Genomic DNA, 18,410 nt, shown 5'->3' on the forward strand with positions numbered 1-18,410 from the left:
AGTACATGTAAAGTGTTGGTGAAAAGGTTCAGGCTGTAGGGGTAGTGCTTCATTTCAGCTGAAATGTAAAACAAATCCCTACCATCTGGATTCAAGCACATCAAGCCAACAAGGCAAGCTATTCTTTGTTTCAGTGTTTGTCCCAGAAGTGAAATCAGCACTTTAACCTCAGGCAGGCAGAGTAATTATACCTTAGGGCAGTGTCTCCCAGCCCTTGTCAGGGAGGTTCACTACATGTGCAGGTTTCCCTTCCAGCTGAGCTCATAATTACTTTGGTTTGAGTGTGCAGTTAATTGAATATTGATGTGGGTTGGACATTACTTGATAGGTATGTGGTGTTGGTCTTTTGTAAAATAAATGGGTTGTGTGTTTGTACAAATCATTTATTTCTGGTGGTTTTGCCTTTTAAATAAATTAATACCAATTTGTATTCATCTTAATTGATTAAGAAAAAACAGTTTTTGATCTAATGTTTTAAGGCCTAACGATTTACTGTTTTAAGGCCTTTGAAGTAAAATCCAGATCAGTATTCAATGGACAGATCAGTGAAATATTACTAATTCGAAGCAGTTGGCACATAGACCAACATCACATGGTGTTCAGTACTGCACTGTTATAATGTAGTACAATGTGCTGAATTATATATTTTTAAATGTGTTACTGCCTAATGGAGTCATTGTTGAGAACTCTCTGCTGTTCATATCATATATTTACTTAGTAAACACCATCATGCAGAGTAACATATTATCCATTTTAAGCAGTACAGAAGTAGGGCATATTGGGCCAAGCACAATGACTTCAGTGAGGTGTAGACCTACACCTCAGGTGTAAGAAAAGAAACCATTTAGAATTCCTAATCTCACACAGTAGGCACAGTTGGTCCAGTTTAATACAGGTCAGTGGTGTAATATTCCAAACTCAGGTTTAATCCCCTAGTAAGGCTGTTCCGGCTGAAACTTGGAAGTCACTGTTTTTACCTGTTTTTATCTCCATCTGAAGGATGTGAGGCACATTGTTGACAACTTCTAACCAGGGGTGACCAAATATCTGGGTGAAGCTCTCCAAGTTGTCTGAATCAGTTTAACCCTACTTCCAAAATGTGACATCTGTCTTGTATTAAGCACCGTGCAAAATCTGCTTTATTGCAGCAATGGAGGTATTTATGACTCCTTATTGACAGTTTAGTCTAAGTGAATGTGTTCAGAAGGTGAATCGAAGCACACTTGTTTCTCATGCCACAGTAATTTTTCCATTATTGATAATTATAAATACCCAACCAGTACATAGTTTATTAAAACCATTGTTTGTAAATTATCAAAAATGTCTTTTTGTACAGACGTCAAGGTGATCAGTTTATATCCCGCGTTTTAAAAGGGGATCGTATCGGACAGCAACTATGGGACTAAGTGACAACAAAAATGTGTTCAAATGATTGAATCAACTTGTATTCAGTAAATTAACACACAGATGTATCCACATTCATACGTTCATAACAATATCTTGAATTTATCAATTATACCACAAAGCATTTCACATTAATATATCTGCAATATAGCCATTATAATCCAAATAAATTTATTTAGTAAATGCTATTCTCGTTGGCAACGTTATGGTTTTATTAGGCATTTAACTCAAAAGGCTCCTGCGAATTTTTATATTAATTCCAAGACTGAATTGCTGGCGTCTTCATTTTGTTCTAATGTAGAAAATGCCACGCGCAGGAAAACTGAAGTGGTCCTCTGTTTAATTGCGCTGTCATTAATTCCAAGGTAGCTAAGGCAGAGAGGCTAATAAATTCAGTTTAAACGGTGCACGGGTCAATAACTCCTGGCGGCGCCGGAATCTTGACTGGAGAAACCGTGCTTTACCTTTCCGATTGCTTTGTTTCAACGTGTTGATTTAGTCAGATCTAGTATTTACCGCCAGCATTATCTTTATTGTTATCCGCAGAGGAGGAGGTAAGGGAATTGCTGGTTAATTTAGAAGTATAAAATAGCCATCGTTAATATTTTGCCGTGTAGAGGTGTGCATGCCTTGTCCGTTACAGAAGGACGTATTTTGGCACAATTTAAAATTCTGAATTGGATGTACCTCGATTGCAAGATTTCTAGTCGGAAGATAAGCACAATTGTATGTACCTGTTGACTGCCAATTTTGCGTGTTTTGTGCGCATGGTAGAATTTGGTTTTGGTATAATGGAAATCAGGAAAAACAGGATGTTAAATAGTTATGGCTGTAAATAGTAAGTGCTGTATCAAAGGACACAGATACAGAGAAAATGGTCACACGCTGTCTTTGCGATTTGTAACTATTTTGTTTTCTGTTTTCACAGGGGGACTGAGGAGAAACAAAGCACCATTTGCAGTAGTAAGAGAGTCTAATATTGGCACACAGGGCAGCTGACAGGCTGACTTCTGTAATTATAGCACTGTCTGGTGCAGGGCAAATATTTCACGGGCATTGGTTGGCATTCCGCTTTCCAAAAGACGCAGGGACGCTGCGAGGGAGAGGGAGCGAGGGAGAAAAGCGCAAGAGAGGGAGAGAGAGAGAGAGATCCATATGTTAGCAGCAGATACACGAGGTAGAAGTGTAGATAACATCACATCATGTTCCGGTTCATGCTCGGATTCCACCTTCAGCTTCTTTTCTGCTGTGTGTTGTCCCTGTCTTCTCCCATGGACAACATTCTTTCCTTCCAAACAGGTAAGGCTGCGTCATTTTGGTGCACCTGCACACTGTGAATGCGTTTATGTGTCTGTACACATACAAATGTGTATGTGTGTATGTGTGCGCGCGTGTGTACAGGTGCATATATTCGAGTGTGTAGGTGAGAGGACATTTGTGTGTGGGGGTGCATATGCGCCTATGTATGTTTGCATGTGCATGCGCGTGTGCGTAAACGTGTCTATTTGCGTGTGACTGTGCTTGTTTGTCTGCGTGCATATGGTGGTGGACATGGTAATGTATTGACCACACCGGGTATCTCAGACTCAGGGATGCTGTCGTTGTGGTTTTACGGAATCGTTCAGTACGTGTAATGGTAACTGTTCTGCGCTCTTTCCATTGTGACATATGATTGGACCGAGGGAGCTCCTGTCCCAATGTAAATCTGTTCCTATAAATAACCTACCCCCTATACTGTTCCACACACGGGCATGCTTTACTGCATATCTGCAGGCTGAGGCTTAACCAGAACAACTTTCCTCTGTAAAAGTAATATCCACTCCTGAAATGTTACAGTTATGTTACTTGCATTACTTAATTATCTCAGGCAGCCTACTAGGTTGTTATGTCGCCGGCTCGTTTTGTATCTTTCCAGTTTTTTCACGTTTTATCATATGTACAGAATTGGCATCAGAGGTTTATTTAGGAAAAGGATTTTTAAAGCCGCAGTGGAGCATCATGGGTCATCTCTCATTCCCGGAAAACAGTTTAATACACGTTGAAGAAGTGAATGTTATTAATAGGTTTCCCGCTTTTGATTTCTCAATAGGTTCATATTACAGTCAATGGTTTATGTCTGGCAAGGATCTGTTTAGATGGGAATGAGGAGATGTGTAAGAAAGAAAGGCAGGGTTTCCAGGCAAATTCTTACTGCTGTGTGAAACTTCTGCTCAAGCAATTAAAAACAACTGCTCTTTTTAAATTAGATTATAGATAACCAATTTCAGCTTCATGACAATCACTGCAATAGTTATTTTTCATAAATGTTTTTAACAGAAATAAGGGTATTGACAGGATTATCACATTTTTTCTGACTCTGCCAAGCCAAAGTTGTTTTTGCTGCGCTCTGGAACCAGAACGCTTAAGTTTGTTTGTTTTGAGAAGAGTTTGATTGAGAAATGTTTTGTTTTTTTTTTCCAGAAAATGTGAAGGAGCTGGTAATTTCTTTGACTTAAAGGGCACTTGAGGTCATTCTTTCATAATGTAAACCCCAGAGAAGTGTTTTGTTGGCATACCAAATATTATGAATCAGTCTTGCGAGGCGAAGTGACTTGGTACTTGCTTGGTGCTCCCAACTTTACCTGACGGCGAATTTTCAAATGCTTAACTACTCTCAAATCCTACATGACTCCAAAATTGATGCCAGGCTCTAATTGCATCTACATGCTGTATACTCAGGAGAAAGAAAGCTGCGCAAAAGTGGAAAGGCCTAATTGTTCTTTAAATGCAATTATGTTCTGCAGATAATCTATGTACAGTGAATCACAGAAATCAGGGCACACTGTTTCTTGGGCCTGGGGTCATGGGGGACTTTTGCCAAAGGCTGGTTGGAGTGGCTTAGATCCCCTCAGTGATAGACGCTTTTCTCTCCTGCTATAACTCCAGCAGCTAACCCTTCCTTTTTTTAAAAAAAAAGACTGAAGTTGTTCTTCTGGAATCTGGTGAATGTGAGAATTTAGAGAGGGTTACTCTTTCCTTTTGTGAAGCAGGTTTGAAATGGACAACAATATCCTCTAAAACATTAAAAGTAGAGAAAATGACACTATGCTTAAGAACAATATTTGTGTCCAATGTTGTTCCCTGTGTATTTACATAGAATTTAAGAGTAGAGCTATGTAAAATACCTAAAAAAGATCCCTAAGAAATTTGTCTGTGTGGTGACGGGTAGAGACTTTCCAAGGACAGACCAAACAGCAATCAGAAATCAGTCTGACCAAATTCTGACTACTTGCTTTAGAGTCATTAGAGAATTCACTTCTTTTAAAAAAACTAAAACACAATGGAAATTACATTGGAGCTGTCTTTTTCTGTGTACGCTGTCTGTACACATTTTACCCAGCTGTGAAATCCCTGGATCAGAATAAGAAATTCAACCCATGCTGTCTGCTGACTCCGCCTCCTCCTCCACTGTTCCCGCCTCCCCCTGCGCTCTGGAAGAGACACAGTCATGTAAGTACCTGTCACATGACATGTGAATAACGGTCACATTACTTGCTCCTGAAAACTCTCCTGTGATCATGTGGTTTTTCCTTGGGTACATTCCAAACTGCTCCCATGCGACCCCTCTCCTCGGCCACCACTGATCTCCGATCAGGTACGAAGTCTGGAGGGAGTGGGATCTGCAAGCATCTCTCTTGCTGAGTACTGACCAGAGATCATTGTTAGTGATAAGAATATGGTGTAGTTCAGAATGCAGACCGCATGTGATTTCAGGAATGGGACTGTAAGTTGTGTCTCTCACTGGATGCATCATCACAAGAGCTTGGACATTTTATATTCAACTTATATTCAGTAAGTGACACCAGGTGCACTGACTATTGCTGTTAGTGTACTTCTAACATGGGTACTCTTTCCTAAATGAAGAAATGTACTGTACTTATTAGATTCTTAGCTCAAAGCTGATATTCACTGAGGTTTTCAGAAATTGGTCTGCTCTGACAAAGGTAAGTATCTACTGTACATATTGTAATCTTGGTAAAATAATTGACAGGAAGTCTTGTTCTGTCCACAACATTTTCAATTCTGATGGCTTTATATTTTTTTCCATATAATAATGTCTTTTTCAGTAGTGTGCATTTGCATGCAGAAGCTGCTGAACAAGTCTCTGTTGGATTCAATGCAGTCAGCAAGAACCTTTATACAACCTGATATTAATGAATTCTGGTTGCTCATTCAAAAAAATCAAGGGTATATAATATGGGCAAGCTATTATTAAGTATAAATCAATGGATAACACATGGGTCACTCCTTATGTTTAATGACACCGAGTCTTTTATGAACATTTCTGTGCATACTTAGAACATACTTGTTTGGTTTAGAATGAGGACACCAGGGAAAATGAAGGAGACACGATGGTGCAACCAGAAAAACCTAAGCTTCCCTCTTGTGTCCCGGGTCCCCGTGGCCCCTCTGGACCCCCTGGCCCTCAGGTAAGGATGATACAATTTTGGGAGGTTTAGGGGGACAGCTCTGTGTCGCCCCAGGTTTATAAGGAGTGGCAAAGTGAAAATGGAATGCTTCTTTGTACAGTGAGACATAGTCAGGAAACCTGCGTGCACAGTGAGGTCTGTAGGGTGAAAGTGTTGGGTATAGAGGACTTTCCAGAGTGTAAGGAGACAGTGTGAGGTATAGAGAACGTTGTAGGAGCCGTTTGAGGTCCTGTTTTCTCCTGTTTTGAGGGAGATGGGTATTCCTCAGACCCTGCAACCTAGCAGCTCATTAACACTCTACATTTAGCAGGGACAGAAATAGCCTTTTTCCACTTCCTGCCTCCGATCCACACTCACCATCCAGAAACATCTCAACAGCCCTTCTGCCCACTAATGCTTGTTTGGGTTGTGACATTCCGCTGACAACCTATTTGAAAATGTGCTCACTAGTTTGTCTGTATGTGTGTTTGTTTGTAGGTATGCATGTCACTTGAGTGTCAAATTAGCCAAAATCTATATGAAAGTCTGCAAACATCATTTATTGTCCTCGTATATATTAGATGCTGCTATTAACAATACAGATCTTCATTTTTGAGATTATTATTGTTGTATATGTTCTGAAGACATACCCAACTTTGTTGGTCAGTCATTATTGACCATTTGGTCCTGGTATGAATCATAGTGTGAGAAAGTGGCATTTGAAATGACCACAGTAAATGAATATTGTTTAAGATTATGACTGGAGTAAACCAGGGGGAATTTACAAGAGGCCAGAATTCTGGACTCCAAAAGAAGGCTTCTACTTTCAGAATACCTTATGCGTGATGTTCCTATATTATTTGATTTGAATTAAGAGAACAATTTCATTGTTTCTTTGCTTTTCAGGGTCCACCTGGAATCCCAGGACTGCAGGGACCAAAGGGAGAAAAGGTATAACCTGATTTTCTTGTCCTTACATTTGGTGCTTTTTCAGTTGAAGCAACATCTGTTCTGAGTCAAATGGTTATCATTTTTTTTTTCTAATAAGACATTTTAAAATGACATTCATGGGAATCCCCTTGGTTTAAGGGTACAGCAATAATGAATCAGCCTCTTTCTTTATCTCCTTTGTTGTCAGGGTGAAATTGGAAGACCTGGAGCAAAGGTGAGGGACTCCATTACTCTTTCAATTTTCCTCCGTAAGTGGATTTGCTCAAGGAAAGAGCTACAGCACCTCTTACTCCTGTGCGGCAATAATTGATATTGCAGCTGTACATTATGCTCATTATGAAATTCTGAGCCAGTACAACCTTGACACCGAGTACAGGACACTGTGTTTCTGAGAAGTAGTGTGTGTGGGGAGGCAAGCCATTTGTCTGAATTCTCCAAAGGAGAGGGGTTCACTTTTTGGACACCCTGCCAGCATCTGAGTGACTTCTGTTTTTTCTCTTGGCTACAATTGAATCTTACCTGAAAGGACATTTAGCTCATTCCTTACATCACATGGACCTCATATAATGTTCTGTTTGGTTGGGTGTGTAGGCATAGAGGGGCACTGGGCTGGGGGGGGGGGGCTTGTGGCTGAGGGACATGGGGACACAGCGTGTTCAGAGCGGTGAGAGAGAAAATTATACAAGCTGCACACCATCAGGTGCTGTCTCTGGGACTCAAAGACTAAATGCGCCCTACGGCATTGCAGTGTAATTTAGCTTAGTGCACAGTGTGGGCCCATAAATCATTTTATTTCCACAGGCAAGGACTCCTGCTCTTTATACAGTCTATCATTTAATTAAAGGGAACAAAATGACAGAGCTTGTTACAGTCAATTTCCTTCTCTGTGAGGTGCTCTGGGCCCAGATAGATATGTTGCAGGCAGATTGTTTTCTCTTGTTCATATTGTTTTTTTTAACCTTAACATTTGACCTTTTCATCTCCTAAATGTACACACTGCTGTTAAACATCCATATGGACTCATGGTTACATACATAATCACATACAGTATGTTCACCTAAACATGCTGCAGAATTGCGCATATATATTACACATACGGTCGCGAGGGATGGTTGAGAATAATTCGATGGGTGGAAATCTTGTCAGATTGGTGAGGGGTCACGAAATTCATCATCCTGTTCTTCTAGGGTCGTACTGGGCCACCAGGTCTCCCTGGACGACAGGGACCAGCTGGCTGGCCAGGACCAAGTGGACCCAAAGTAAGTAAGTTCTTCTTTTTGGTACAGATGCTGCTATATTGTTACATTACACTATTGTATTACGTTCCTTTAGTTATTTACCTAGAAGACACACATAACCAGGGCACCTTCCATAGATTCATATCTTGTATTTAGGTTCTAAAAGTGGAAGTTCATGGAGTCTATTTTTGTTCCTGTTCCTGTTTTTCTTTTTTTCTGCTTTTCTTCCATGTTAACTCACAGCATCTGACAGCATCCAACCACATAATTAAAGTAACTCTTTGTATATGAAGAATATACAGTACCATACCTTTGTTAGTATGCTTCTTACAAGTTAGTTGATAATACCTTTAAAACAATCCAGAAAAAAACAATCCAAAACACATTCCTTTTGCAGCCTGGACTAGACATTTCAATTACAGACACATGCCTTTGCCTAATATTCTAACAGTGAAATTGCTTTTGTTGAGAAGATGAAGCCCTCAATCTTTACATTTCACGGAGAGTGAGCTAAATGACAACCTTCAGCAAATTTATGATCTTAAGTAACTTTTAGTTAAATCCACCATTAATTCAATTCAGAAAATTGCCCTTGTGACTCCAAATCAATGACTTGTAGGCCAAGTCATTGATTGTAGGCCAGTTTAACCCATTCTACCTCTGCTTTTGATACTAGCCCACAAGAATCAGCCTTACGTATTCTATAATGCAGAGAGCAGAGGGAATGGATGAGTTCAGTACACAGTCATTCTGACATCTTCACTGTGATTGACTCCTGTGACCATTTTAACTCTTTCTCGCTGGTTTCCTCACAGGGAGAGAAGGGAGACCCAGGACTCATGGGTCTACCTGGAGCAAGAGGACCAATGGGGCCAAAGGTCTGTAATCCTACAGTACAGTAGAATTCTAAACAATAAAGCATACAACTGTGCTGTATGCCTCTACACTTACAGAATACATCCATTTTAGAAATAGCTGACTGAAAGCTCAAGTAATGGGAATCAAGAGTAGCTGGATCTCTGGTATTTCTGTTTTGCTGTTTTGGATTTTTGTCACAGACAGTAAAATGCCAAAAACAATCCTTTTTCCATTTTTCAGTTTTAACATTTAACATTTTAACATTTTCACGTAAAAAATGAAATAATCCAATGTTCTATATTGATTTGTCAATTCAAATTGGATAGCTACTAATACAAAAGTAGATAATGGATTTTTTTAAAACAGACAGACAAACATTTGCCAAGTAAATAGAGAAATGCAGCCTTACGTTTAGAGATTTTGGGCTCTGTCACTCTTTTACAGTAATAATTTATCTGCTTTTGAAAAGAACAATGGAATCTTTTTTCACACTCACTACGAGTCATTAGCCATTAGTGTGTGGTATTAACTTCTAACATTAATCTTCAGTGGGATAAACTGCACCCAAGTAGAAATAACCTATGTAAGTCGCTTTGGATAAAAGCGTCTGCCAAATGAATAAATGTAAATGTAAATGTAAATAATATGAATCTGACCATCTACGAAATGTTGGGATTTTGGAAAGATATAGCAAAATATTTTAAATGAACCCTTATAATATTTAAAAGGCTTAGAAGTTTGCCTTTATACTCAGGTCATCTGTAAATTTAAAAATGAATACGTGTTTCATCAGAACTTTCCATGTAAGCCATATGACCATGCTGAAAAAAACAGTATGGTCAAAAGAAATCATATTTTGACAATATGCAGATAGCAAATGAAGTCTCTATTTATTGTGATGCAGCTTTCAAATGTCAAATAGTCAGATAGAATATGTTCATTCCCTCTTGTGTAGACGTGGTCTTTGAAAGTAGACAGGAATGTATGCATGGGTGACCAATGCTGAATATGGTTGTTCTTCTACAGGGTTTGCCTGGATACAAAGGAGAAAAGGTGCACTCTTCTCTTTTTTCACATCATTACACAATTAAAAAAAAAACATTGTTGTTTACTTAAGTCTAAATATTGTTTTATTTCCATCTCTCTGTTTTGTCCTGTCAGGGGTCTCGAGGTGACCGGGGGGAGATTGGGCTCAAGGGTGAAAAGGTGGGGTATAGCCCTCAAGTCCTGGGTGTTGCAGTCAGTTTTTAGCCTGAAAATTACAGCTCTTCCACCTGTCAGCTAAATGAATTATTTTTTTTTCCATAATGCACAAATATCTTTCTTTGTAATTCAGGAAACTGATGTGTAGTACCATTGTCGAATGCAATGCATTTCCTCTGAATTCAGAGTAACACAAGGACAGGTGTTGATCTATGTTCAGACACTATGGTCGTGTCTATAGGTAAAGCAAATGGAGGAACCTTATTGTCGCTCTGTATTTCAGGGTTCAATGGGACTCCCTGGAATGTTGGGACAAAAGGTGAGTACATTGCGAGATCACTGTGATTTATTATGAGGATTAGCGTGAGCGTACATGCATCTCCCATTTCTGTAATTGTACAGTAACTCATAACTCTTTCAATCAGGGTGAAATGGGTCCAAAGGGTGAGCCCGGCGTCCCAGGAAACAGGGGACCTACCGGCCGACCTGGAAAGAGGGGTAAACAGGTGAGATAAGGAGAGAAATTGGTTTTATGAGGGAGACCGTTTTATTTTATTTTGACCACGCTTAGTACTGGACTTTTTCTGGAACTTTGGATCCACATACTGGTGAAGTTATCTGTGTTATCTGTGTCATAAGAGAGCATCCTAATCTGAGGGGTCAATGGCAGTCTTATGTGTGAAGGAGTCACTGAGAGTCCTTACTCTCTTCACACCTTAGCGTTTCCTGTCCTACATCTGTTTACCCATCACCCCCACCACCAAACACACAATCCCAGTATAACTCTCACTGCCCAACATCATGGAATGCATGACTCCCTGGACAAATTAAGTCAGGAAGTTTACCCTCCATTTTAAGACCAAGTCTCTCTGTCTTCCCTCTTTCCTCCTTCTGGAGCTTTGATTTAAGCCTTCCCATCATCATGGCAGGTCTCTCTCAGTCTGCCAGGCAGCTCTGGAAATAGGCAGATTGAGGTGTTTTCAGCTGTGTAATATGATGTATGTGTGTTGACATCGTGGCATCTAAAATGTCACTTTTACAAAGTTAGTAGCAAGCTCTGTGTAAAATGAGAAAAGGGCTCTCCCAGAAGCAGCTCCAGTGTCTCACAGGGCAGCAGAGGACTGTGGGAAGGATGAGGGTCTCTTCCATGGCAAGCATGGAGTGGTGTTATTCTGTGGGTTGAAGAGACACATCCTGGTGTGTAGTGAGTGACAGTAACTGTGTTTCTCACTCAGGGAATGAAAGGCGATCCTGGGATCCCTGGTGCTATGGGTCCTGCAGGCCCTCCAGGTCCCACTGGCCACCCGGGTCCACCAGGCATGCCAGCCTCAGGTATGGCTAACTATAAAATCTCACTGAATGCAGGAACTGTAGGGGAGCTTTAGCATCAGGGTATGGAGCTTTAGGACTACTATATGGAGCCAGAAGGGTAGTGTAAAGAGCTAGAGAGTTAGTGTAATTGGGTTGGAGCAGGCATTAGGGCATTGGCATGTTAGAACTGCCCCAGCAGGAAATAACACCAGCCTGTGTATTTAGCTGCTGGAGAACATGATACACCCCAAGGTGAAACAGATATAGAAGAAGATGCTGAAGCCATGACATCACTCCCTTAATCTGATTGATGGGGTGAGGGGTGTGAGAGCAAGCTGCTCACAGACATACAAACATTATGTCACCACATAATTAAAATAACCGCTGGTGTCTTGTTCACATTTCTTAGCAAATTAAGTTGATTGCTGCCCTATCATGATTGACAAGTGAAAGCAAGAATGCCTGAATGAGACACACAAGCACGTGAGATCACAGCACTAGTAACTCTCTGCAAGAGTGTGCTCTGAACTGTATGGTGTGTTTCAGCATAATTATACGATACCATTGTATGCATGTAGACTATATGTATTCAGCATATTCAAATTGTGTAAGGCCTCTAAGGAAATCAGTCAGATTTCCATGCATCTTAACTGTTGCAGCCCTGGCAGAAGAAAGTGTCTTTACCTTGTTACTCACAGAGGAATTCATTCTTAAGAGAATATTCAGACATCCTGTGCTGTGTCTTGTAAGAATGTTCTTCTTGAAAGAATGCATCTTATTAAAATTCTTACCATCATATTAAGATATATCAACTTAAAATGTGAAAATATATATGATATATTGTAATGTGATCCTGATGATAAAAACACAGAAACATGCAACAGATTTCCCAAAACATGTTCTTGCATGTTTATTGCAGTTCTTTGGCCTGACATATAGGCAGACTAGTTTAACTACCTATTTGCTGAAAGTTTCATTGCTGCAGAGTTTGCTGTTTTTTCAGCCATCATTACCATATCTGTGCTTTTGTCCTTAACTTTGGAAGGTGTTTTTCTGCTCTGACCTTGATATTTGTTTGGGCTTTTCACTCGTAAAGGACTGTTTATGGTTGGACAGAAGGGGGAGAGGGGGCTTCCTGGAACCCCTGGTCGATGCAACTGCAACTCCCCCATGAGTGTCAACAGCCCTCCTTATGATGAACACTCATCAAGGAGCAATTATGCCAAGGTGCCCGTGGTAAGAAACTGACTCTCACACAGATTCTCTCCCTTTTGAAGTCCTTTTCATTTGTCACCCTTGTTGTTTGCAAAGTTATCTAATTCATGGCCCTGTTTCTTGGACCTGAAAGGTAACATTGGGAGGGATCTGTGGCTTGAAGAAGCAAGCCAATGTACTGCAGAGCTTCATTATTATGCTCAGCTGAAATGGCCATTAATTATAGGAAGATTTTACTGAGACTTTTAATTCCTGGCTCTTGTCTAGATATTTGTTGTAAACAGTGAAGAGGAACTGGATCGTCTTCACACTGACAATGCTCTGGCTTTCCGAAAAGATCAGAGGTCACTTTATTTCAAGGACAATGCAGGATGGCTGCCCATCCAGGTATGTCTCACCACATCTGGAGCCAGACGTGTATCATATTCTTCTGGTTTTGCGTACGTGTACTTGTTAACATTGTGAGAGATATACTATCTGGCTTGTCACATCTGGAAGGCATCTTTTTTTTAAATTACACATTCTGATTGTCATTTTTAAAAATTAAAACCCTGCAAAAGGCTCTCTCGTTCCAGCTGACGCCCTTCCAGTCCATGGAGAACGCGCCGGACCTGGAGGGCTTCTGTGGCGACGGCATTGTTCAGGCCCACAACGGAGAGGAGTGTGACGATGGAAACAAGGTGGTGACCGACAGCTGCGTCAGTAAGTCCCGCGACCCCGCACGACGTCACAGCACAGGCACGTGTCCGTAATTAGAATAGAATGAAAAGAATGCACAGGTAAGCACGGGTGCTCCTCTCCCTTCCTACCCTCAGAGTGTAAAGATGCGTATTGCGGGGACGGCTACCGCCATGAAGGAGTGGAGGAGTGTGACGGAAAGGATTTTGGCTATCAGACATGCAAGTCATATCTCCCAGGGTGGGTGCTTTTTATCAGTCAAGTTTCTTAGCTTCTAATTTGGTAACTGGTATGAACCTAATTATTTTTCTTTTCCCTGAATGCCCGTCACAGGTCCTATGGCCAGCTCAAGTGCACGTCGCACTGTTTCATAGACTCCACAAACTGCAAGTACTTCACATGAGGGAAAGACAGCAGAATCTACTGGATCCTACAGTCTCATTTGCCTGGTACTTAACGGGACTGAGGCAATACAAGAACACTGCGAATGAAACAGGATAAGAAAGGACAACCGATTCATCAATGTATAAACCATGAGCATAATCTCCTCTGTATGATTGCTGCTGGGAGGGCATGTAGCTGACGGCAGAACTTTTTCACCCAATCACAGGAAAAAACGCACAGGACCACGGTACTTCTGTCTTAATAATAACTCAGCTAGGGCTTCACCAGCTCTGCTCGCTCCACCCGCTCACTCTCTGGAGCTTGGCCGCTGGGCCGAGGACAAGTCCCTGTGGGAGGGGGCGTGTCCCAGGACACGAGAGAGCCAACCACGACAGGAGACTGGTGGAGGCAGAGTAACATTACCTCGACTTAGGACTGTTAAAGAGAATATTCAGGTCTTTGGGGGATTTCAGATCGTCCGTCATCAAGGGTGCTGTGTATTTAAATACAATGTGAATGAATTAATATAGCATTTGCATGAGACTGAGCATCATGTATCCAAGGCAACAGAAGTTACCACCAAGGCATGTAACCACGACAATAGGCCTGTTACCATAAGCTATGTATAGTCATATAGATTAAGTAGACTTTTTCCACATTTGTGTTCAGGGTCATATGTACAATAATTCTTTGAACCAGGATTTAGGTATTGCAACCCTCTTAATGAATTTGGATAGGATGGCATTATTCATGAAGTTATACTGGCATTTTTAAATGGGACAACAAAGCAGATAAACAAGGAGATGGGCTGCGAAAACGTAAGTAAAGCAAAATGGCCCATCCAGCCCCATCTCCATCAAGAGTAAAAGGAAATGTGGTATGGGTTTGTGATACCTCTTCTTTCGGGCATTCACGGGTCAGCTGCAGAGGTGCTGCATTGATCAGGATTAAGGATTGTGTGACATTGTCTACAGAATCTCAGGAAACCAAACACGAAGGCTGTTATCACCACACCATAATGTATAATACATTCATAATATGATAATATGATAGAATATGATCTACAAAATAATAGGGGCAGGTAGAATGTCTGTCAGAGGTACAATCTGGCAGTATTTCTTCAGTGGATGCGCTTTGGTGTCATATATTGAAATACTGTACTACGAGAGAGTCTTTCTGCTTGGCCCTCATCCAGCGAGGGAGGGAAGCTGAACTCTGGCATTATGTTCTTAATGTACTTAATTCATATTTTCATTAGTTAAGTGGACAGAACAAGTCTCTAGGCGCTGCTTGTAAAATGCTGACTACTTTCAGCAGGGGCTTGCAGTTTCCTCATCTTAATGGCTCCACGGTGACTGCTGAGTTACTGCACAGCCTGCCTCCGTCGCTCAGCTCCCCTCTTTGCTTTTGGAGCTCGTCCTTGACATACCTCATCACAATGCCTGCCTTCTTTAGCTGCTGCCCCTCTCATCAACATTAAGCTGCATGAAAAGCTTATGATGTGGGGCTTGATGAACCCGACAATGGCTAGAGCTATGAATGAATTGTTGACTTGAACCGGTCATGGTGTTTTGTTGTGGAGAGGGAGGGTCTTTTTGATCAGTTCATGCAAACCAGTTATTTCCAGCACATGGTGGCTTCCCCCATTAAGGGTTCATGAAGCCTCACTCTCCCGTCACTGTAAAAGGCATTTTGCAAAAATGTGAAATCACAGATCTTAGAACTCTGACGTGCTCCTCATTTCTTTTTGTCTCTTATGTCAGATTCAAGTACACAGACATTTTAGCAGAGAGAAAATTTGTCTGGTTATGTACCTACATAGTCTGCTTTACTGATTTCATATATGCTTACAAGTGGATGTGTTAGGATGTAATGTGATATTTCCATAAGCTACAGGTGGGAGTGTGGGTAAGCCCCAGGTAAGACTCTTCTCACACCTGGCTGAAGTGAGATGTTTTGTCTGTTTCCTTAGACTCCACCTTACCTGATTAGGGGAAAAGGTTTCTGTAAAATAGGATGTACATATTCTTTTTTTAGATTTTTTTTTTCATTATTGTGATGTGATACAGTTGCATGTCCATGGTGCACAATTGTTTAAAAAACAAACAAATGGCCAAGGAGTCGCTGTGAATTTATAACTATATACAGTAAATATTAACACAGTCCATATGATGTCCTCTAATATATATGTCAGACTGTTCCAAAATAAATTAAAATTTGCTCTCTGGAAATGAATTTAAGCCTACTCTAGTATGTAAATGCTGTTAGCATGTTAAGAATAATTGTTCCAAAATGCTTGTGATCTTGTGAGATGGAAAGCCTATAAAGCTGTAGCTGAGCCTTTATTGTAATCCCAATATGATTTATACAGACTTATATTATGGACAAATAAAAATACACACAAAGTTAATTTGTGGAAAGGGTTTGTATTCTGTCATCGTTAACGTGTTTGGTTTCCTATTTATTCCTTCAGTGCCTTTGACAACCTGGCATTTTATTATTCATTATTTATTTATTATTTTATTATTTTACAACCACTTCTATGGATGTTGGCAACGAGTCCCATTTTGATTTTGTTTCAGAGGAGGGCAGGTCTGATATGCAACACAGAGAGAGAGGTTCATCGTAGTCGCCTTTCTTAAAGCAAGCAGCTGTAACCCCGCTCGACTCTGTGGCCTGCATCTTTACAGACACTGACAGTGATGGAGCTGCTATTGACGTTCTCTCAGTGCTGGCAGCGAATGAGTGATTTAGCTGAATGCTCCAGAAAACACTGTCAGCAGGTTAGCGAGAAGTGCTGCGCAGAGACATGGTAGCGAACAGCACAGAAGGCCTCGGTCTGACTCTGGGCATTCGTAAGTGCACACACCCCATCCCCCCTTCCACCCCCCGCCGCCATCTCCTTCTGGGAACACAAGTCCTGTGTCATGGATTTTCTAGCCTGCTGTGTGCTGAAGCAGCTCCATTTGGCTGATGGTTCGAGCTGAGGTAGGAGTGCTGCACGTGGCATGCGGCCAGGGAAACAGATGAAGATAGGTTTAAAGCTGGGTGGCCGCTGCTAACTGCATTAGTCTGCCGCACTTCTCTCCCAAATTGCATTAAGTGAATTTGCCAGCAGAGATGTCCAAGTAAAAAGCCTACATGTCCTTTTTATTCCATCCACACTCATTTCCCTTACCAGGGCAGATTTGATTTATAAATTCTGCCATAAGAATCTCATGAATCTCCTTCTTTCTCCTCTCCAGCTCCCCAGAGGTGGGGTAAACTAACTACCTGCCAACATTCGAACTGTGCAGTGTCATCTTTCGTCTCACACACCTCTTAAAAATACTCCCCACTCTTTTCTTTTTTAACTGAAGTAATTTAATGCCTCTGATTTGCTTCACCATTGTATTCTCTAATAATCTGTCACCCTTCCTAAGAGGAGATATTGATCATTAGCTTGCTTTAGCCTGTGTTACATAAATTGTATATGAAGTGCCAAATGTGACAAAAAAATTCATTTTAACCAACATTTACCTCACAGGGGCAGGCATGGTAATTGTATTGTTACTATATATGTTACTATATGTTCCATCCATTGAGTAAATGAGAGGTTTGTAGAAGCAAGCTCCACCTGTCCGCCATAAATCACAGGCCATCGTGGAAAAATGGGCCGGGCAGCTAATGACCGGGTGTGTGTCAGGTGATCTGTCATAGAAAGACAGCCACAGGGCTCTATGAGGTGCAACATTTCCGCCTCAGCGACATAGTGTAACAAAATATACAAGATGCAATATATTGTCAATGTTATGACATCAAAATGGTTTCACACTCTCACAAGTCTGCTGTAACACTCTGAAGTCAAACATATGGAGTCAAACTTCATTCAGGATCCATGAGGAGCCAAAATGGCTGCCAAAGCAGGCATATGAAGCCCTATTAGTATGGTCTGAGATGTCCATTCTGTTACAATAGTAAATAAGAACAGGACAGAAAGTTATGGAGCTTTGGGTGCTGTTGCTTTTCCACATTAATATTGGAAATTTGAGTAGTCCTGCTATACCCACAGTAAAGCTAGATGTGCAGTATTGGCTTTGAACTGTCATCTACTGAAGTGCCTATGACCTAAGCGAGGTGTCATGAAATAAAAACCATCTGCCCGCTTTTCCTGTGAAACAGGGATTATTTTAGTGCAGATTTGGGGGTGTCATATTACAGAGACGGGGCTAACGGCGAAGGGGTGGATTGGACAGGAAGCGGGCAGGGGACCAGCTGTCAGATGAGGCCTGGTGAAAATCCCTGACCTATAGGAAGGAATGCCAGGCATGTAGGGCGCACCAACCCGACAGGGGACACATACAAACACAGGCCCATCCACAAACGTCCCATACTAAACCTAAGGCCAGTAGTCTAAATGCAACACTGCAGACGATGCAACACACATTACTTGCATAAAGCAGGAGTTACTATGGGGTTTGTTAATATATGGACTGAATGACCTAAGGTGTATGAATGTGTGGAAAGAATAATGCAGGGTTTACGTGTGTGTCGGTGATACGTGTACTGGCTGATATAGGGTGTGTGAACAGACGGACTGGATGATGAAGAGCGTGTTGACACGTAGATAGTGTGATGTCGTAAAGCTTGTGAACTGGGTAAAGCGATTGGCTGTTGTGTGAATATTAGAATCGCCCAATGGTTCTCTGTACTAACCTGGTCAGGGAACTGCCTGAGCGAC

The 18,410-nt window shown here is 41.3% G+C and overlaps 1 protein-coding gene across 4 annotated transcripts; it reads left to right on the plus strand.

Moving 5' to 3' along the window:
• Window positions 1-1,819: 1,819 nt before the first annotated feature.
• colq (collagen-like tail subunit (single strand of homotrimer) of asymmetric acetylcholinesterase) lies at window positions 1,820-16,087 on the plus strand. Of its 4 annotated transcripts, none has more exons than XM_036539873.1 (18): window positions 1,820-1,958; window positions 2,333-2,703; window positions 4,784-4,893; window positions 5,763-5,873; window positions 6,759-6,803; window positions 6,991-7,017; window positions 7,991-8,062; window positions 8,857-8,919; window positions 9,926-9,952; window positions 10,061-10,105; window positions 10,386-10,421; window positions 10,528-10,608; window positions 11,338-11,434; window positions 12,510-12,649; window positions 12,896-13,015; window positions 13,189-13,330; window positions 13,444-13,546; window positions 13,640-16,087. In XM_036539873.1, exons 2-18 carry the CDS (start codon window positions 2,607-2,609, stop codon window positions 13,707-13,709), a joined length of 1,386 nt encoding a protein of 461 aa, XP_036395766.1. In that variant the 5' UTR covers window positions 1,820-1,958; window positions 2,333-2,606; the 3' UTR covers window positions 13,710-16,087. The 4 variants fall into 4 exon arrangements, with proteins under 4 accessions (XP_036395766.1, XP_036395768.1, XP_036395769.1 ...); XM_036539875.1 differs by having other exon boundaries at window positions 13,204-13,330; XM_036539874.1 differs by lacking the exon at window positions 1,820-1,958 and adding an exon at window positions 2,056-2,130.
• Window positions 16,088-18,410: the final 2,323 nt, after the last annotated feature.

The sequence above is a fragment of the Megalops cyprinoides genome, chromosome 10 (assembly GCF_013368585.1).
Source record: "Megalops cyprinoides isolate fMegCyp1 chromosome 10, fMegCyp1.pri, whole genome shotgun sequence".
NCBI classification, from domain to species: Eukaryota; Metazoa; Chordata; class Actinopteri; order Elopiformes; family Megalopidae; genus Megalops; species Megalops cyprinoides.